Here is a 21,373-nt window from a genome sequence, read left to right as displayed (position 1 = left end):
ACCAATCTCTACAATCATTTTACTGACACCTTTATGTAATTTGTCAAGTATAATGCCTTGCATTTAAAAATGTGATATTATGTTCACAACAGCAACAGATGAGATGAGATTGTATAACTGATACTGGAAATATCCAGATGTGGAGAATGACAAAGCATACCTGAGTGTGACACTTAAAATATTCCTGACAAACACACACACACAAAGCACATAAAAGAACAAAAAATAATAAATGATCATTCGCAAATGTAATCTTAATCATAGGAAAACAAAATAACAAAATTCCATTAATATTACTGTCTGTTCTGGTATTATAATGACAGTAATAATGACATAGTTTGTCCGAATGGTGTTGCTGTACCCCAGCAGAAGCCATTGCTCTACTGCTGGTGGTAGGTACAATCAAAGTCAAACACTCTTATGTCTCTCTATTGCTTTGAAATATATTAAAAGACTGACATGCACGTTACATAGACTATATATGACTGTTTATTGTAAGTTTTTGGAGGGTAAGCTTAGTGTTCTGAAAATGATCCTTTGCTCGATGTTTAAGAGAGGAGATGACTGAGAAGAGAGGAAAATAAAGGCTGACACACAAAGACAGACAATCACATGTGCTCAAACATTCACATGTAGGGGAAATGTAGAGTCGCCAATTAACTTAATGTGCTTGTTTTGGGGACTGTGGGAGGAAGCAGGAATACCTGGACAGAACCCACACAGACACACTGAGAACATGCCAACTCCACACAGAAGGGCCCAGACCCGGAGTAAATCCTGGAACCCTGTTGCTTTGAGGCCACAGTACTAACCACTGCACCACCGTGCCGCCAAATGTGTTTCCCAAAATGTCATTGATGAAGATGAAGATGAAGATTTCCCAAAGCAAAATACGAGATAAGCTCAGAGAAAATGATACATTGCTGTAGATTAAAACACCATCAGTGCTATACGAATTAGCTGCACAACCTGGACCACCTGTAACATTAAGATACAGATTTACAATTCAGCAAACTGAAAGGCATCATTTTCTTAGTTGTACCTTTGTTTCTCATGTTTAAGGATATTTGAATGCTGTTTGGTTGTTCTCTTTATTGATTTACTCTAACCTTTTCTGTTGGGGTTATTGGCTTCAGTTGACGCAGTTTAATTCTAACTGAAGCAGTTACTTCAGTTGGTACTTGTACTCAAAGAATACTTCTCTCACTGAAGACTTTATAGAACAGCTACACCATACACACCAAACAAACAAATACACTTCTGAGTTGAACACAAATGACAGCGACCGAAGCAATTTGACTCAATATTTTTCTGTTTTGACCTTAGGTGGGTGAGCATTGAAAACATTGCATTTCACAGCACTTGGCTCGCTGCATTTTGCCACACGGACAGGATGAGGATGTGAGGATTTTTTTACACTCCGGATTCTAAGGCAACAAACATGATGACGCTCACAGCCTTTTGCTTCACTGTCCTGCGCAGGCCAACCTCGTGGTGAACTGCACTGCCCATCCCCCCCACACACACTGTGTTAACTGCCTGTCCCCGGCAGGATGAGCAGGCTGTAAACCACACCACGTCTATTAATTAATTAATGTACCCTAACAGCAGGCTTGGCTCCCTCCATTGCAGCAGTTTTGAGCTACCTACAGTGGTTACTGCCGGTGTGTTGTTGGGTTCCTGCAGTATTGTGGGAGAAGAGCAAGATACAGAGGAGCAGAGCAGCAGATAAACGTGAATGGGAGGAAGCCATCAGCACCATAGTAACCATTAATCACCCAGGGCCATTGTGGTCCTGTCCTGTGTACGGCGCCAGTGCAGGCAGGCAGGCAGACAGAGAAAAAGAAGAAGAGAGGAAGAGGCAGAGGAAGAGGGAGAGAGAGGGCAGGGTGGCTGCAGGGAGAAAGAGGGGGAGAGAATGGCTGGGGATCAGCCTGTATGTCCACCTCAGCTCCTACTGCGGGGCTGGGGAGCAGTGCTGCTGTCTCAGTGCTTGTCCTCCGTGTTCTCTCAGATCCCGGATCCTGAGGTAAGAGCCCGATACATCACCATGTCCTCCACAGGTCTCTCTCAGGAATATCCTGTGGGTCTCACTGTGGCAGGTGCAGGTGTTCTGCCATTTAAAAGGTAGCTTTATGTGATGTATATGTTTTATTTGGTTGCCAGAATTGTTGCTCGCCTTACTTGATGAGGAATGTGTGAACTATGTTGAAACCCGATACACTGTATGGTCTTACATGAGGATCAGTGAGGATGAATATGGCGAGTCCTGGTATGACAAGGTGTTTTTGTGATTTTGGACTTAGGAGAAAGGGGTTGCATTGCCGAAAATATGACTACTGCAACGAAATGACTATAAAAGCACCTGAAAAATGTTGTTATTTTAAAAAGTACTAAGACAGATTCTGCTATTGAAAATTAGGCAGTTTATTTAGTTTCTATATAGTGCACTGTGTAGAAACACATAGCATATTAATATTGCTGACAAAATAACAAATAACAGATTAGCAAACTACAGAAACAAACTAACCAAAAAAAATTACAATGAATTGGAAACCGAATGCTGATTATATGATTTAAAAACTGAACAAGAATGTATTATGAATAATCAACAACAATCAAACAATCTCATACTGTATGCAGTTATAGGTTATTATAGTATTAATATTGTATAGAATATTATATTTGTTAATATTTATTCAAAGATAGCACAGTCTTTACACGACACTTTTTCAGAACTTTCAAAAAGTGTAAAAAAAGGAGCTTGAGTTGGCAGTGGGAGATGCTTCATGAATTAATATTATGTTTGTCTGCGGGTGTCAAATAATGAAGGTTCTTCAGATAAATCATAAAGTACAGTAAAAAAAAATTCAAATAATAAAATACAGAAATTTAAAAACTTGTATGTAAGGAAATAGAATCTAAATACTGTCGACTTGACACATGTATGTGTGTATCCTTTATGGCTATAAGATATCCTTTACTAAGTCTTTATTTTGGATCTGGTCCTTTATTATATATAAGAACTAAACAAATTTCCCAGTGCATATTTTTCTATTATTAGATGCTAATCCTCTATTCAGTTATGCTAGTCTTCCTATATTAGTCCCTAAAGGATTTTTTAGAAAAACTAAACACTTGGTGAAGGATATCCAAAATGCCATTGAATATGTTATAAGCGAACTAACCAACCAACCATCCAACAAACAAAAATATCTAATAAATCTGGCTATATAATGATTGGCCTGAGGTAACTTGAGGTCGGTCTGCTTCTGAGTCTGTGTCGTGCTCCACCAAAAGAGAACTTGAAGCTTATGGCGACTAATCCTGCCACATGAAATGCCCCTCCAGAGGAAAGGACTTAGCATTACATAATTACTCTTGAGGCACAAATTGTTATTTAAGATCAGCACTAAATATCCCCATTAAGACTGATCCTTCTGTGGGAGTTGCATAAACATGAGTGTAAGCGCATTCAGATTCAGATTTTTGTGCAGCCTCTTTGTTTAAGTTCAGCAGCCAGTTCTCGCGTCCTTCTCGACAGACTAACAGTACTGAGGCCCTGAAGAAAGTCTGTACTGTCACATTGTGGCATGTTGGATCTCTGAAGCCTGTCAGGTCTGACAAACAGTAAAAACAACAGGTTGTTTGTCCCAGTGCTGAGGGTCTCACAGCAGAAAAAGGAAAAAAAAAAAAAACCTATTTAGATGTTGAAAGATGTGCTCCTTTCTACAAATTCTAAGCTTGTAGTAACATTTGCAAATGTATTTGATTCATTTCACATGAAGTCAAAGAAATATTCTGCTAAAACGGTGACTGTCAAAGACACTTAGGGGTACGTGCTTACTGTTCTCCATTGTGATCACGTTTTTGAATTATTTTAGTCAATTTCAAACAAAGCAAACTTATTCCATTCCATTTTTCCTCCTTTTGCATAGCCTTTGTGTTTGCTATATCACCACTTTAGTTTATTTTTATTTTTTTGTAATTATCTTTTTATTTGGAAAAAGACCACAATTAAACTTACAGCTTTTCGACATTTTACATAGCACACTCTGCCCATTTTCCTTGTTTTAGTCCTATACTTATGTAATAAAAAGAAAATTTAAAAAGAAAGAAAGAAAAAAGAAAAAGAAAACATCCAGATGTCGCAGTTTTCCAGTGTCAAGACTCAGTCCTTAAATGCCTTACAGTCCGTATAATTAAGATGACACTGCTCATCCGTATTCACCCACTTATTTCAAAAAACAGTAACTATATACAATTGAACTGAAGGGAGTTTACATTTTTACATTCTTCTCAACTATAGAGGGAAAGTTGTTAAAACCGGGTGTTATACAAAGTTATACAAAATCTGTTCTCGTTGGGGTTACAAAATCAATCCATTTTTGCCAAATTTGGTAGAATTTATCTTTTTGAGCCCTCAGAGAGTAAGTCAATTTTTCCATCTTAAATATTTCTAAGGTTACCCCATACCAATCGTGTATGGTAGGCGGAGTTGTAGTTCGCCACCTTCTAGTGATTGATTTTTTACTCGCCGCCAAAAGGGCCTGGAGTAGCTTTATATCCCTCCTCTGTTTCAAACACACTATATGGCCCAAATAAAGTGACTCTATGTCCATGGGTAGATGAATTTTGAATACTGTGCACAATATTTTATAGATACCCTTCCAATATGAACTCAGCTTAGGACATTCCCAGAATATGTGTGAGTGGTTTGCCTCCCTTGACCCACACTGTCTCCAACAGATTGAACCTTCATTATTGTATCTTTCCTGGTGGGGGGTCTTAAAAAATCTTACTATATTTTTCCAGCAGTGTTCCCTCCACTCCATAGAGTTAGTTGAGGACCACTGAAAGCTGCATATTTCCCCCCACGCCTCCTCCGAAATTTCTATTCCTGCTTCCTTTTCCCATTTTTCCTTAATGTACAAGGTATTTTCATTTTTAATCAGAAACAGAGCATTATACAATTTTGAGATTGATTTGGAGGGAACCGAACCGAGGGCCGACCTTAAAATCCTGAAGAATTCCGACTCTGTTTTTGAGAAGTCAGTAGGCCTGCACTTCTGGTTGAAATAATGTCGCAGCTGAAGGTACCTGAAGAAATCCCCCTGTTCTAGGCCATGTTTGTCTCGCAAGTATTGGAAACTCTGTATTGCGTTTTTGTGTGTGAATGAAAGGTAGGTTGTAAGGCCTTTCTGTATCCAGGACTTAAATCTTTTATCCCCTCTATTGGGGATAAATTCTGTATCATAAGCACACCATCTAAAGAGCCTGAGCATGTTGTGAATTTCGCTTGTTTTAACCACTTTTTGCCAAATCTTTAACGTAAAATTAATCCAGGGGTTATTTCTCTCTTCCAATTGGGCTATCAAGCCTCTATCTACGATTACAGCCTGTAGAGGTAAATCTAAACTAATTTCAGATTCTAGTTCCTTCCATCTAGCTTTATACTCACTATTGCACCAATATAGTAGAGGGGTTAGCTGTGCAGCATAAAAATATTTCTTTAAACAAGGAAGTGCCATTCCTCCTTTCTCTTTTCTCAATTGTAGAACGTTAAATCGAATTCTGGGCTTTTTACCTTGCCAAATAAACCTAGATATCCATTTATCCCACTCCCTAAACTGATTGTCATTTATTTCCACTGGTAAAGTCCGAAAGATATATAAAAGTTTTGGGAGAGTGTTCATTTTAATTGCGCTAATCCTCGAGTTTAGATTTAGAAAAGGGATAAGATTCCATCGGTGCAGGTCTGATTTTATTTTCAACGATAATGGTCCATAATTTGCTTGAGACAATTTTGAAAGGTCTTTTGTTACCATTATTCCTAAATATTTTAATGATTCTGCTCCCCAGTCCAGGTTATATTTGTCTTGCATGCTCTTTGGTGCCGTGAAGTTCAAAGTCATGACCTGTGTCTTTAATATGTTGAGCTTATATCCTGATAGATTCCCATACTCGTTCAACAGTGACATCAAACCCGAGAAGGACCTCTCCGGTTGCCCCAAAAGAACCAAAACATCATCTGCAAAAAGCATTGCCCTCTGTTCAATTCCCGCCACCTCAACGCCTCCAACAGTGTCACTCTGTCTAATTAATTGTCCTAAGGGTTCTATAAATAAGGCAAAAAGGAGGGGGGATATTGGGCAGCCCTGCCTCGTTCCCCTCTCCAAAGTAAAAGAGTCAGAAAGATCCCCGTTAACTTTAATTCTTGCCGTAGGCTTATCATAAAGGGTCTGAATAACTCTTATAAATCTCTCCTGAAAGCCAAATTTTGCCAAAACCTTATATAGAAACAGCCATCTAACCGAGTCAAAGGCTTTCTCTGCGTCTAGACCTACAATTACTGCTGGTGTCTTGTCTTTCTTTATCTGTTCTAGTATATGTAGAGTTCTTCTTATGTTGTCCAGAGTCTGTCTGTGTCGAATGAATCCTGTCTGATCTAGATGGATGAGATCAGGTAAGAGTATTTCTAGCCTGCGTGCTAAGATTGATGTAAACAACTTGTAGTCTACGTTGAGAACACTGACAGGCCGGTAGTTACCGCATTCTTGTTTGTCTTTTTGCTCTTTTGGAATGACTGATATAATTGCCTCCCTCCAAGAGGGTGGAAGTTCTCCTTGTTGTAGGATCTGGTTAAATGTGTTAAGTAGTAATGGTGTTAGTTGTGGCTTCAAGGCCTTATACCACTCTGAAGTGAAGCCGTCAGTGCCTGGAGACTTACCGGCTTTCAATTTGGAGATGGCTAAATTTAATTCTTTTACAGAAATTGGTTGGGTAAGACTGTCATTTTGTAAACTACTGAGTTTGGGTAGTCGTAATGAACTCAAAAATGTATCTATTTGAATTTCATCTGAGGCCCGGGGTTGAGAATACAGCTCCTTGTAAAATATTTCAAAGCTCTCTTGAATTTTCTCTATTGTATTTTCAACTATTTTTGTTTTTGGATTCTTTATTTTGTAAATTGTATTTTCCATTTGTTGCTTCCTTAGCCTATATGCTAGCAGTTTTGCTGATTTACTTCCTGCCTCATAATTCTTTTGTTTCAAGAAGACCCACTTTTTTTGAGTTTCTAGTGTAAATATTTCGTCAATTTCGCTTTGGAGTTTTTTAATTTCCTGTTTCAAATTGGGGTTTATTTTATTACTGTCAGCTAGTTGTAGCTTCTTTAATTTCTCCTGTAGGTCTGATAATTTCTGTCCTTTAATTTTCTTCATATGTGAAGTAATAGAGATAATTTTCCCCCTCATTACAGCCTTCAATGCATCCCAAAGAATTGCTGATGATACTTCTCCTGTGTCGTTCAAGTCTAGATATTCTCTAATGTCTTCCTTTAATTTCTCCAATAGTTTTGAGTCATTGAGTATATTTGAATTCAGCTTCCATACAGTTTTCCTTTTTTTCCTTCCTAGCGCTAATGACATAGAGATAGGGCTATGGTCTGAGAGGTCAATTGTTGCTATGTTACAATCCCTGATCCTAAATTTCTCAGAGCTGAAGACGAAGAAGTAATCCAGCCTTGCGTAAACTGAGTGCGGGTGGGAATAGTGTGTATAATCTCTACTAGTCGGGTGAAATTCTCTCCATACGTCTATTATGCCCAACTCCCTCATCAATGCTTTCAGCTTCCTAGTCAGAGGCTGGTGTTGTGTAATTGATCTTGAGGAATCTAGTGCTGGGTTCAACCTGATGTTAAAATCCCCCCCGCATATTATCACTCCCTGGGAGTTAACCATTAAGTCAAAAACCCGTCTGTATAGTAACCAGTCACTTCCTGGAGGGGCATAGACATTCAGTAAAGTTATTAAAGATCCCTCTATTCTCCCAGTGATCTTAATATATCTTCCCCCCTCATCCACAGTCTCTGATATGTGTTCATAAGCAAGTACATTCGATATAAGGATAGCCACCCCTCTCTTGTGTCCTGCCTTAAATGACGCAGAGAATACCTGTCTAAAACCCATCCTTTGTAGTTTTGCATGTTCTGATTGACTCATATGTGTTTCCTGAAGGAAGGCTATCTGTGCTTTCTCTTTTTTCAATTTTGACAGAATCTTACTTCTCTTAATTGGATTCAGAACCCCATTCACATTAAAAGAAATTATTTTCACTAGTCCACTTTGCATTATGTCATTAGAGATGTATAATACTTGCTCTTCCTCTCCATATAAATAGTAGGTGATCCCTTCTTAACAGAATAACAGTAAAACAAACCAAAACAAAAACCTTGAACTTTTTCAACAAGAAACATTTTAAATTTTGTCCATACTTCCAGCCTTGAGGCTCTTTCACTCACCAGCCTCTGTTTTGAGGGATAACCTTTCTTCCCTAACTGGGTTAGAGGGCCCTCCGCTGTTTCAACAGCCACAACCAAACCTCTTCAGTGTCTCGACATCCCTCATAATGAATACAATTGTTTCGTCTAAATTGTTAATTTGTTAATGTTCAATTTTTACCTGCTCCGGAGTCAATATACCGTACCCATTATTTTGCTTCAAGTTAGTCTTTATCCTCTGTGTGATCGCGTCTAAACGCCTGCAGCTTCTCTCTGTATCCTGATGCTCCACTGGCTCGCTTCGCGCGTCGCGTCCTCGCCGGTGACCATGACCACCGCTGGATCCTCTCGAGGAGGGACGCCGGCTGCGGGATAACTTTTACCGGTAATCCGCGGTCTGCCAGATCCGACGTCGCCTCTTCCACCGAGTTGTAGGTCTTAGTCTCGTCCTCATAGTGGACTCTCAGCCGGGCCGGGTACAAGGTCTGGAACTTAATGCCTTTGTCTTTCAAAACCCTCCGTGTCTCTGCATATTCTCTTCGCTTGGTCAGAATAAACGGTGCATAATCGTGGTCGAGGTTGATTTTGCAGTTTCTCCACATAAACCCTTTCTTTTGCCATGCTCGCTTAAGCACATCTTCTTTCGTTCGGAAGCTGAGGAATTTAACAAGGATCGACCTGGGTTGGGCTCCCGCCGGTGGTTGCGGTGCCAATGCACGATGGGCTCTCTCTATCTGTAGATCCTTCGACTCGGGTATGTCGAGGTTCTCTTTAAGCAGCTTATCCACGAAGGGGATCATTGCTCTGGGCCCGTCCTCCACACCTTCGGGTACCCCGTATATCCTCACATTTTCCCTCCGTGTGCGCCCCTCCTGGTCCGCTAGCTTCATTTGGAGCTGCTCATGTATCGTTAGCATTTCTGCTAGTACCTCCTCTGTATTTTGCAATCTGTCTTCGTTCTCCATGATCCTTGCTTCGGCTTCGACCAGCCTCGAATTAAACTTTGTCATTTCCTCTCTGATATCTTCAAGTTGTTTTTTGTTGTCTTGTCTAAAGTCGCGTATCTCTCTGAGGATGAGGGTCAGGTTCGCCGAGTCGCCCCCCCCTCCCTTGCTATCGCCACCATGGTTCGCCGAGTGTGAGCTATCGTCAGCATCCTCGCGTTGCTGCCCTTTGTTGCTTTTTTCAGAGTCCAAAGCAGGTTTTTTGCCCTTAATTTTAGACGTCATCCTCGCCCCTTATGTTCCATACAATGACCACAAGTCAATTATTATATTACTTCGATTTTGGGGCAAATTTCAATTTCTTTTGTCGAGAGCGCTTTCCCTATGCCACCATCTCGTTGGTGACCCGGAAGTCCTCCCTTTAGTTTATTTTTAAAGCATTTTTTTTCTATTTCACCACATAATGGCATTACAAGTATAGAAGGCAAATGTAATAAGTATCCATTTTCTGATCCAGTGCTTGCTGGTTTATGGGCTGAAGTGTAGAGTTTCCAAGACAACCTTGTATCATCCAATCAAGAGATCAATATATGGAGGACAGGGAGAAATGCTCACAAAGTAGTAATCCAAGCCATTGATCTAACACAACAACACGTATGTTTTTATATATGATTGTTTTCCAAAGTCCAGTTCTGGGGAATGATGTTTTGAAATGGGAAAAGTGCTTGTTTTGGATGGTATTGACTGAATTTTGTGCAGCAGAGAATTACAACACTGAAGACCATCGTGAAAGTTCTGAGAAAATGCAAAAAGTCTGGAAACCGGCCTACTTTTGCAGACCTCAGCACTTGTTTGTGTCGAGTAAGGGGAGATTCAGGTGCAGACACGAGCCACAGAAACCCACAGGTTATGTGGGTGTTTGTTTTCTTGGCAGTAGCTTAAGAAGTGCTAACCTTTTCGCCAGGGCCTTTTTTGTTGTTGTTGTTGTTGTTTCTGTTTTTACATTTTGCTGAAGACTTGAAAAGAAAGTCACTTTTCCTTCAAGTCAGCTCTGGTGTTCTTCAAGTATTTCTGTCAGCAACTGTCCGTTCAGTTAAATGATTAAATGAATAATTATATGAATAATAAATGAACACATCAACGTTACCGATGTTTGACATCGTGGTGAGGTTGTTTAAAAACGTTAGACACCTGCTTGCATTGAGAGGAGACTGAAATTAAGACTGAACATCAAACTCTGCAGACTCATCTTTCTTTAGATTCAAACAGAGTTAATCATTAACTCATATTTACTTGAAGTTAGGGGTTACATGAATTACGTTACCGACGGACTACATTGCCTAAAGATCAAAGGATCGCACATAAAACTAAGCATAATTCTTAGATGATGTAAAGCTTGAGTTACTCTAAGATCTTTTTTACCCCTTGAAGTTTGCTCTCTTTTGTAAAATCTATTTGTGCAGGTTTATTTGTGATGTGCACACACTTAAAATAAAAAAATAAATCAATGGTGTCTTGTTTTTCCACAGCTTTTACCCACAGATCCCCCAAAGAAGCCGGACCCCATCACATCAGAGACCGTCGTTTTCTGGGGGCTGCGGTTATGGCAGGTCATCGGCATCTTTGCGGTGTTTGCTTTAGCAGTTGGTCGGTATATCTCATCAAATCACTTTCATGTCACCTCCACAATTCATTATCAAATATCAAAGAGCTGCTGTCTTTAGAAATAACTGCAGGCTAAAGATGTCTGTGCATGCAATCATGCGTCCACAGTGAGTTAACGAGCACAGTGTGATGCCGACATTGATATAATACCAGGAAAGAGAATTATTTCCAGAAGTGGCCGGGTCATCTATGCCATCACTCTCACTCAGGAAACTGTTGTGAACAGTTAGCAGTTTACTTTTTGTTTGTTAAATTACTCTTTTCATTTCTTTTCTTTTGCAATTGAGATTTGGGAGGCAAATTTACTTGTTTAGGAAAAGGTTATAGTTTAGATCAAAATGATACCACAAGGTCATTGGTGACTTTTGGTTTCACTGGGGGCACACACAGCGGTTCACAAATCTGTTCTAAATCTACCAAAAACATCTGTTTTCACTCCATACAGTGAATGACACTTTAAGCATGTGATTAATTAGTTCCACAATTACAGTGTAAAATGTATGCATGTACTGACCTTATTTCAAGCATATTTGAATATTGGTGAGGATTTTGACCCCTCAATATGTTCTAATTACAGCCCTGCATGAAAGCTTTCTGACAGCACAGTAGGGTGGAAAATTTGCCAATTTTATATATATATGCATACATTTATCTTAACATGTGCAATTCAAATAAACTCATTGTGTGCTTGTCTTTCCCCCTTACTCAGTTATCACTCTGTGCTGTATATTCAAATGTCGAATCCCGAGAACCAAAAAGGAAATCGAGGCACGGCATGCGCAAAGACAGGCCGCCAAGAAATACGCCAACACATTAGAGACTGTGCCACCTCTGAATGAACTAACTGAGATCCCGGGATGTAAGTGCCTTAAATATCTTTCCAATATTAATATGACAATATTCAACTGGTAATGAATAAGATGCACAAGCTCTGATGTCAGCCGAAGGTGACACTTTCCTGGAATGGTTCTACTTGTTAGCTGTGCTCCTGTTCTTTTAATTTCCTGTTTCAAAGACAACTTAAAATGCTGGTGTGTCCAAACAGATAAACTTTACATTGAAGTCTAGTGACATCAATTAAATGCAGGGAATAAATTATGCCTAATAAGGCCAATTGCTTTATACAAAGGCACAACCCAGACATCTGAAAAGCCGGAGAGGTAACTGTGAGGAGTATAGCTCTCTGTTTTGGGTCACTAAAATTTCACCCTCATTAGCTGATTCACTGTTGTAGTTTGTGTTTAAAGCTAAGAGGACAGATGTCTTTTTACATAACTTCTTTTCTAGGCCACCTTAAATTTCTTACATTTTTACTATCTCTTCTTTTTATCTCGCAGTGTGCTGCAATTATTTCAGTTCTTCTGCTGTGTTTCCTCCTCTGTTGTACTAAATTTTCTCTCTTCTCTTCTCTTCTCTTCTCTTCTCTTCTCTTCTCTTCTCTTCTCTTCTCTTCTCTTCTCCCTTCCTTCCTTCCTTCAGCTGCCCCGGATGCTTCTGCTGTACAGACAGTCTCTGAGCAGGTCCAAAGTCAAAGTGCAAACAACAGCCAGCCCTCAGTAGTTAGGGTCAGCGAGGAGCTCCCCAGCTCCCTCACTTTGTCTGAGACGGGATGACTTTTCTTCTTTCAAGCCTTTCCTATTCCTTCTTACTGGCTAAGCAACTTTAGAAAACCTACTGTATACATCGGTAGCTACTTTTAATGCATATAACACCCAGTCAGTCTTTCTTAAATGCTATATTACTGTATTACTGCAAATGGAATTTAAAAGAGATGCAGGTACCTAAAAATGCATCTCACATTCTTCACATCACTTCTTCAATTTATAGCCAGGAAATACAATTTGAGAAAAATTTGAATTTTTAAAAATTTCTGTCATGCAGCAGTAATTGTGTACTGTACAAAATGAAATTTTTACTGTGTTTTACAAAATGCAGATTGTGCTGTTTCTGCAAATATGATTTCTTTAAGGCAGCTGTTCTTTTGTAGCTTATACTTTCCCCCCTCTTCTTTCTTAAGACGTATAGATATTTTTTAGCAGCATGTATTTTTGCTTTATGTATGACTGCATGACAGCATCAAGAGAGTTTGACTGATAATACTGAGAGGCAGAAAATTGCTCTTATTGTAAGCAGTGAAAGCACTTATCCATGCTGCATGTCTATTTCATGCTGTGTGTTTGTACCAACTTTGAATAAAGCCAAGGCATCTTAGCTGCTTAGCTGTGGCTTTTGCAGGTTAAGAAATATGACAGATAGGGACTGACATCTGTCTTCTCCTGTTCCTCTCACTGATATATCACGCAGTCATGTGCACAAATACATTCATCAGTTATTGTGTAATTAATTATGGGAAAAATAAGCAATGAGCTGTCAATAAGCTTTTATTGCATGAAGACCGTGTCAAGTAAAATCACATGGTGAGCCAACTGTGGTGAGAGCATCCATATCTCTCCGGTCCCTTGTGTCATCACAGAGAGTTGATCCAATGTGCACTGGAGTATGTGCTCTTCAGTGGCTATATGAGTAATCAACCGTGTGGCTCGGTGAGGGGCTGAAGGGGAGGTACACTGACTGCAGCCATTATAAAGAGCGTGGTTGGCTGCTCTCAACCATGAACTGAAAACAAACCATACTGTAATGTTTGTTTCTATGGAGAAAGGGCAACATAAACGTACAAGCAAATATGCAAATTAGTGCTTTTTCCCAGTCAGGCTTAGAGTACACTGAGATGAAAAACCAAATGGCCACATACAGAGAATAGAGAATGTGGTGTTGTTGAAAGTTAAGGGCTAAAAACTGTATTATGAAATAAAATTCACAGGCGAAACCTTTTAGTTTTGATTGTGAATTAATTATGGAAAGCAACAATACATTTAATGAAGCCTCCTTTTGAAGAAGCCAGTAAAATCAGCAGCACACAACTTGGCACTTACTTAAATGTTATAAAATAAGGATCAAGAAATGCCAACTCTTTTGAATGTGTGGAGGAATTGACACAAATTGACACTGTCCTGGTGAATCATATCCTCTCTTTAGAATTTCTCCCTGCCTCCATTTACACACACTTACTAAGATGTCGAAAGCATCGGGGATAAAATATGAGAAATGAAAGCAGTGAACCTTTCCACTTGCACAACCAGGATCTATTGCAAACACAGGAACAAAAGGCTTCCATCATCCCTCCCTCCAGCTTCTTCACAGGCACTCACACAAACATTGAAAAAAAGAAATAAATAAAAATACAGTGACTGAAAAGACACAGTCAGGAATTAATCCCTCCTATTTGCCACCTGTGAAAATGAAGAAGTTCACAGTGTCACCAAACAGCTGCAGCTGTTGTTGTATCAACTCAAACACATCTGTTCCCCAAAGCTTTGAAAGACCAGCAAGGAAAGGGTCATTGGAGGTTCACAGCACTTGTAAGAGAAATGGTCTGGTTACAAGTCCTGCACCATTTCTCAAGAGGCTTTATTTGTGATATGAGTGACACAGCTTGTGACTAACAGAAACATTATTTCTAAGATTACTTTTTTTCCTTTGAAATGTCAGCAAGAGGACACATGGACAAAAAAGGCACCAGCAGCCCAACTTTGACCAAAATTGGAACAGGAACGTCCAAGTTTGAGACACATCTGGGTTTCAAAATTTGACATTTAGCCATCACCAATCCAGGCTTTAAACCACTGCACTGATGCATCATCTCTCCACGTTTTGTCAAAGGCAGAGGGGTATATGAAGAAACAAGCAGCATAAGGGCGACCGAAAGCAGTTTATAAGTGGAGATGATCAGAATTCAGTCAAAACGCAAAGAAATCTATTCACTAGCTTTTCATAGTTAATCGATTTTCCTACATCAGCTGGATTCACGCAGCGCACTTCCTCAGCAACATTTGGTGTCTGCTTCTCATTTGATTTCTTTACCTTCATTTGTGTAAATAGTGTCTCTGCAGCATTTGCTAATGGGAAATCATTTTTTTAAGAAAAGGTTAAATTTTTGGTTTAGCTTAGGATAAAGTTTAAGCAGTCAGGTACTGTTCGACCCAAACTGGAATTTTCCTTTGAGCAATGTTGACAGCTTTTAAACAATAGTTGCTGAATTGTCAGTCACACCAATGTTTCTTGCTGATCTCTAAGTGAAATGTGTTAACTCTCTCCTGAGACCCTGTTAGCTGCTTTAATTTAGTGGTGCACCGCTCATGTGGAAAAGCTGTCTGTCAAATCTGGTGCCTGAAAGAAAATGCTGTGGGCTAAAATTTTCCAAGGAGTTATTAGAAGGAAAAAGCTGCAGGGTTCAAAATCTCCACATGCAGGTGACCTGTTTTAAGATCTTTCCACGTATAGTTTTACTTGTTATCTGACAGGCTTGAGATTATTTGCTACAGAGGAAATCAAGCATCAGTCATGGAGAATTTCAGTAGTTTTGGTACTTTGGAAAATACCGCTTTCTTTCTGAGAGTTGGATGATAAGATCAATACCACTTTCATATCTGTCTCTAATGTATGTCTAACGTGTAGCTACAGCCAGCAGCAGGTTATCTCAGATAAGCATGAAAAAGAGGCATCTGGCTGTAAAAAATGTGTGAAAGCATGGTACCTGAGAACATGTTAGGAAAGGAATTCTTCATGGTGCACTAGCCTGTGCATTACTATGTTTCAGGTTATATGAACATGAAACAATAACATTTTGGTTAAGTTTAGGCACAAAAACTGCTTGGAAAAGACCCTAAGCCTGATGATGAGGATGAGGTGAGCCAATAGATGGGCCAAACACAGGACTTTCTCATGGATGCTGGGGTTTAATACACGTGTAAAACCATTTTAACCCAAACCACGATGTCTTTCTCCTCTGCCACTGGAAATGGAAATATGAGTCTCTGTTGAATTGTTTTTTTTCATACTAATTAGAAGGGTTAGTGTCTTTTGACCCTGGAACACATCCACACTCATAGCTCGCTGCAAATCTATGTATGAAAATGCTGCAGTTTTAAAGAGGGTTAAAGCTGCACTATTTCTTGAGCAGGAGCAGTAACTCCACTTACCTTCACAATGAGGTCTCCAGTAGTTGTCTGTCATCCTCCTGAAAGTGCAACTTGTTGTTTTTAAATTTCAGGCTTTTGAATGAATAAAAGCAACAACCACATAAAGGAACAGTAAGTCAGTAAGTGACCTTTAGAGGTGCTGATAGGTGAATTGTTAGCTTTTAGCTTTAAACAGAACTGATTATGAGTTTTTCCTTTTTAGTCCTTCGTTACACCATAACAAGCCACTTCATATTCATATTTAAAGAAATGAGTGGCAACAAATGTGCTTCTCATCTAATTCTCAGTAAGGAAGCAAGTAAACCTGTTTCTGAAACTACAAGCTATTCCTTTAAATCCAGAAGAGATGTTCTGTTTTACAGAAATATTCATTTCATTGTATGTTCTGCTTAAATGCCTTTCCCCAAACACAATCTAGTACCTTTAATGAGAGATTCATCCTGACTACCTCTGTCAGCTGTGTACACTCTCAGGATGAGATGAGGAAAAACATGTCTGTCAACACTTGCAAACCTTACCTGAAAACTTTTGTGCTCCATTTATAACCCAAACAGCATTCAGACAATGTCATTAAAAGAATAAATAGGCCATGCTTATTAGAACAGATAGAAACAGATGTGCCTTCATTATATGCAACCTACTTAGCCCAGCATTCTGTTGGATTAAATTATCCCTTCTAATTAGTCTTACAGGCAGGACACCGATGATACCTGATGCAGCCATGAAGCTACATTAACCTTTTATTTCTTGTTTTCCTGTAGCTGCAAAAGCAGAAGAAAATGAGGAGGTGACAACAGTCTCTGGGAAAGTAGACGCCGATAAGGGAGAGAAAAAGACCAAGGAGGGCAAGAAAGAGGGCAAGGGTGCCAAAGAAGGGAAAGCAGATGAAAAGGATGCATCAACAAAGAAGAAAGGTGAAAAAGGTGAAAAGGTAGCAACCAAGAAAGAAGCTGGTGAAGGGAAAGGGAAGAAATCTGGAGAGAAGGGAGATAGAGGGGAAAAAGGAGACAAAGGAGGGGCTAAAGGGGGAGCCAGGAAAGCTCAAAAGTGAACTCTCCAAGGACAAGCACTGCAAAAGATCATTTCTTATTTTTCATTGCAAGCCTTTTGCACACTTGTTTGTTTTTTTTTTTTGTAAAATAAAATTTGTATCACATTATTCTTAAAATAAACAAAAATCCTGCATACAAAAAAATGCACCATTTGTCTACTTCAGAATCATGAAAGTTGCAAGAATATCAGAGGACAGTAAAATTATACATTTATTGTCTTATTCACAATTTAATGAGGAACATTAGAGACCAGAAAACATCTTCCTATTTTATTCCAAGTTTACACTGATATCTACAACATGCCTACATCACTATGGAGTGATGAGAAGGTGAGATGTACCTTTAGCAAACACTGCTCACATACATATCTAAAGCCTGAAGACTCATGTTGACTCCACATTTCGGCACGAGATAAATAAAAGACAACACATTTTATACTTCCATGAGAGGTATTTGAAAACAATGAAATACAACATTAGCTCTATATTTATTGGCCTTACTGTACACTTGATCCCAAAGCACAATCATTTTACATGATACAATCAGAACAAAATACTGTATTATAGCATATTAAAGTGCTCAAATATAATTTTCCAAGTGTTTTTTTTTAATAAAATATTTTCATGCTCTGATATCAGCCGTCTTTTTATTTTTTATTTTTTTTTGTTAAACTGTCTGTATTAAACAACAGCAACATAATGTTTAATTGGCCAATGGCAATTAGTGGAGAGCCAAATTTAATGTTAAGAGCAACCACTTCAGTCAGCTGCATTTTAAAATATTGTCTGTAATACAACTGTACTGGGGCACAAAGTCAGAATTAGGTTTTCAGAGAAAGGTGAAAAACGCAACGAATGCCAGCTAAAAGAAGCTAGTTAAATACAGTAAGATACTGTAAAGGTCAGCGACAGAGGTTTCCCTCAACCTCAGTCTTTTCCTTTTGCCTGTAGCCACCTGCAGTGACCGTTGTATTCAATCCTTCCACCTTGAGTAGCAATAAAAACCGATCCCCTTCAAAGTCAGGTCCAATTTCAATCCAAAGACTTTGACAAGTCACATCCTTCAAAAAAACTGCTAAAGGGGAAATCAGTGAACAGTGTCTGATTTATTTAAAAGTAATTTCATTTATAAATCTGCTGGATAGAGGCAGTACAAACTGAAAGAGGCCCCGTTTTAACCTTTCAAAATTGAGTCCTGGCATACACCTTTAAGAATCTAGCACCATGTGGACCAAAACTGGAAAGCCAGGGTAGTCAGTCAGTCAGTGTTAAGTGTAAAACAAGAGGAAAATAGAGCTGATCAGTACTGTATGATGTAAAATAAAAAAAGAAAAAGAAAAAGAAAAATGTAGGATACCAGATGTGTAAAAAAGCACATATTAGCTTTGGTCACATATTAGCTGAAATTTGTGTGAAGTAAACTCCATTTAGGTGAATCTGATCTAAAAATCTAAGTGCAGGATTAAGACCAACAAAACTTCCTTTAATATAAATGGCCTTAGTTCATTATTTGTATTTGATTTTCTCATTTGCTTCACTTGTGTTTACATGAAAGTGCAAATCAGTGTCAGCACTCTATGTCACACTTTTATTTGGACAATTTCCTACACTGTCCACCAGCAACATTTTTTTCTTCATGGAGGGTGATTTTACTGCAACTTTAAGACCTTTTGCTAACTGTAAACAAGATGGTGGATGAAAACAGAACAAAGAAAAATTGCTACAAAATAACTTCTCTGGCGGCAAATCATGCCTTCTCTTCTTTGGTATAATAGATGCTATGACAAAACCCGCAAACTCTGCCAGTTAAGTGCTGTAAATAAGAAGGTACAGAGTCTTAAAATAACTTGTTGAATGCTTCATTAAATGTCCGTTTGAATGCCCTCTGTCACCTGTACATATATTCACCAGTTTTGTTTTGGACTATATACAGAATCAGTTATTGCAAACATTCCATAAACAAACACATGAAAAAATATACACTGAAACATAGCTTTATATTATCCAGACACATGAATACTATTAGCTCACAATTAGAATGTATTTCTGATCTTTGTAAACATTGTGACTTGTCTATACATCAAAAAGCAGCACAATACTGGACTGTCTATAAAATTACTCTATGTTAGTCATTTCTGGGTTTATTTCCTTCATATCCACCATATTCGTCACTCTTGGAATTCCAGCAGAATTTTCTGGGGTTCTTGATCTAATTAAGATTCCACTGAAATAGGTGACCGTTTCCTGCCCCCTGTGTTTTTAAATTAGATCTCCTGCTTTGAAAAATGTGATACTGCATATGATACTGTCGCTGAACTGAAAGAGAGAAACAGTTGTCAAAGAAAGACTCTTACTTTGGCATCATGTTGAGTGTGTATATGTGTGTGTGTGTGTGTGTGTGTGTGATGGTATTTTTGGAGAAAATCTGAATATGAAACATTCATTTGAACTCTTTGACGTCTGTTCTGATTAAAAGAGATGAATGCTGAGCTTTTAAACAGAAAAAAAAAAAACAGTACAACATTTGGAAAAAGAAAAGTGATTTAACACAGCCTTATATAACAAACCAACATCCTCAGAGAAATGCCGACCATGCTAAAACACCACTTTAAAAGTATAAAAATAGGTGTGCAACAACAGAGGACTTCAATTACCTGAGTACCTTCCCTTTTACAATGAAGTGGATTTAAGTCAATGCAGAACAAATGAGATACCATGCCAGAAAGCATGAACAGATGCCTCAAAATAGTAGCACATCAATACTTTTATAAGCCGAGCCTACACTCAGTGTACCCACACAGACTTAATCCGAAAACTCGCTGATGATATTGCCCACACATGTGCCACTCAAAATCCACCTGGCTTTACATCGGTGATTAAGGCTGTTCCCGGTAACTACTGTAACTAACCCCAGTTTGATTTACGTACAAACGCTGAGCACAAGACATTTGCTAAAAAAATAAAAAGCAAAACAAGATAACAACAGTTATGGCAGTGGAAAAGAAATAAAAAACGTCAGTCTTGTTTTCATGTTGTTTTTTTACACATTCACTGTGGCAGGTGGTTGGCGAAAGAGAGGAGAGTATTTGCCACAACTATGAGGGTCGGTATCCCTCAAATAAAGGCGGCCAAGCTCACATAAGTGAAACACCCTTTTTTTGCTTTGAGCCTCATCTCTCAGCAATGTTCTGGTTCAATTCACAGGAGGAAAAAACTGGCAGTGTTGGTGCATGCAGCCATCCCCTTCAGACCATCCTGAGACTGTTTCATGATTAGTCCCCCGTCCCCACCCTGTTTTCATCCCTACATGCAGCTGTCCTGGAAGTCACATGACTGTCTCCCTCTCCTCCTCCACCACAGGTGAGGGTTTCTCATCTTCGCAGGGTCGTGTATGTGCTGAATGCTCCTCATCAGGAATGTGAAGCTCCTGTCCCGAAGAAGGTATAGAGTTCTCAGAGACTGAGCCATTCTTCACGTATCCGGGAAGGTTTCGGTGCCCGTTCACAGGCACCGGTCCCAGCCTCGTGGTGAGGTGGAGGGCCAGCGGGCCTCTGGCAGTGACGTTGGTCACACTGGTGTGTGACACCATTGGTCCATAGCTGTAAGTGTTACTGCCGCTTCGAGCTTTTCTTTTGAAGTCCAGTGCCAGAGTCCTCCTGCTCCAGGACTTTTTGATCTCAGCTTGCACCTTATAAGAGAAGACATTATTTAGCCACATAAGAGCTTAAATATCACGCTGGAGTTTTTTTGTGTAAAATATAAAACCTTCAGAGTTCTTACCTCTCCATTGCAAAAGCAGTATATAATTGCCACTAAGAATCCCTGGAAAAGAGTGGAGAAAGATTTCACTCATCTCATTTCAATCATCTCTTTCAAGGCCAACTATCTTCTGTGTGCACATGATGATGTTTTGGCTGTATAAATTCATATTTTGTATCATATTTTAAATCATGAGCTAATCTCTTTTCCGCTTTATCTTAAGACCTAACCACAAGCAATTATCCCAACAATAAGCAACTAATGAACACTGGGGACCGTTCCCTTCCAGTGTTTTTCTGAAATGTTTATTTTTCTGAGATTGTTTTTGGTGATGAAGACATTTTAAGCCAGAGCACTTGATAAAGTCCATCCGTGTTTGTTCAACTTGAAAAAAATACATTAACATTTATTGAGATCTTGAGAGCTAAATTAGCATTAGTCTGACTGCGACAGCTTTACCTGGAAGGAGTTGAACAGCATCTCATAGTGCATCTGGATGAGCCAGGGAATTCCTGACACCTCTGTATACGGCATGGCATTGAATATAATGTAGTGGACACCAAAGAGTGGCATCAGCACCAATGTGGATTTCAGCAGTTTTCTGTAATAATAAAACAGTACAATTTTATAATCC

The 21,373-nt window shown here is 39.1% G+C and overlaps 2 protein-coding genes across 4 annotated transcripts in view; one reads left to right on the top strand and one right to left on the bottom strand.

The window, feature by feature from the left end:
- The first annotated feature begins 1,688 nt into the window (after positions 1–1,688).
- Positions 1,689–17,104, top strand: tmie (transmembrane inner ear). The gene is made up of 4 exons (XM_046408115.1): positions 1,689–2,029; positions 10,755–10,872; positions 11,600–11,749; positions 16,691–17,104. Exons 1-4 carry the CDS (start codon positions 1,919–1,921, stop codon positions 16,978–16,980), a joined length of 669 nt encoding a protein of 222 aa, XP_046264071.1. The 5' UTR covers positions 1,689–1,918; the 3' UTR covers positions 16,981–17,104.
- Positions 17,105–17,456: 352 nt separating this feature from the next.
- The window catches only part of pth1r (parathyroid hormone 1 receptor), a 48,024-nt gene continuing 44,107 nt past the window's right edge, over positions 17,457–21,373 (bottom strand). For all 3 annotated transcript variants that reach the window (XM_046408112.1, XM_046408113.1, XM_046408114.1), the window contains 3 exons: positions 21,199–21,340; positions 20,761–20,802; positions 17,457–20,668 (listed from right to left, as the gene is read on the bottom strand). In XM_046408112.1, coding sequence (XP_046264068.1) covers positions 20,306–20,668; positions 20,761–20,802; positions 21,199–21,340 — 547 coding nt within the window. In that variant the 3' untranslated portion in view covers positions 17,457–20,305. The remainder of the gene's footprint in view (positions 20,669–20,760; positions 20,803–21,198; positions 21,341–21,373) is intronic.

The sequence above is a fragment of the Scatophagus argus genome, chromosome 13 (assembly GCF_020382885.2).
Source record: "Scatophagus argus isolate fScaArg1 chromosome 13, fScaArg1.pri, whole genome shotgun sequence".
In the NCBI taxonomy this organism is placed as follows: Eukaryota; Metazoa; Chordata; class Actinopteri; family Scatophagidae; genus Scatophagus; species Scatophagus argus.
Note: the sequence above shows the minus strand (reverse complement) of the source record. Positions and strands in the feature narration are given on the sequence as shown.

Bases quoted from the DNA above. Each gene is read 5' to 3' on its own strand.
- tmie (XM_046408115.1), top strand. From the start codon at position 1,919: ATGGCTGGGGATCAGCCTGTATGTCCACCTCAGCTCCTACTGCGGGGC. The intron at 2,030-10,754 runs GTAAGAGCCCGA...GTTTTTCCACAG, and splicing joins CTCAGATCCCGGATCCTGAG to CTTTTACCCACAGATCCCCC. The intron at 11,750-16,690 runs GTAAGTGCCTTA...GTTTTCCTGTAG, and splicing joins ACTAACTGAGATCCCGGGAT to CTGCAAAAGCAGAAGAAAAT.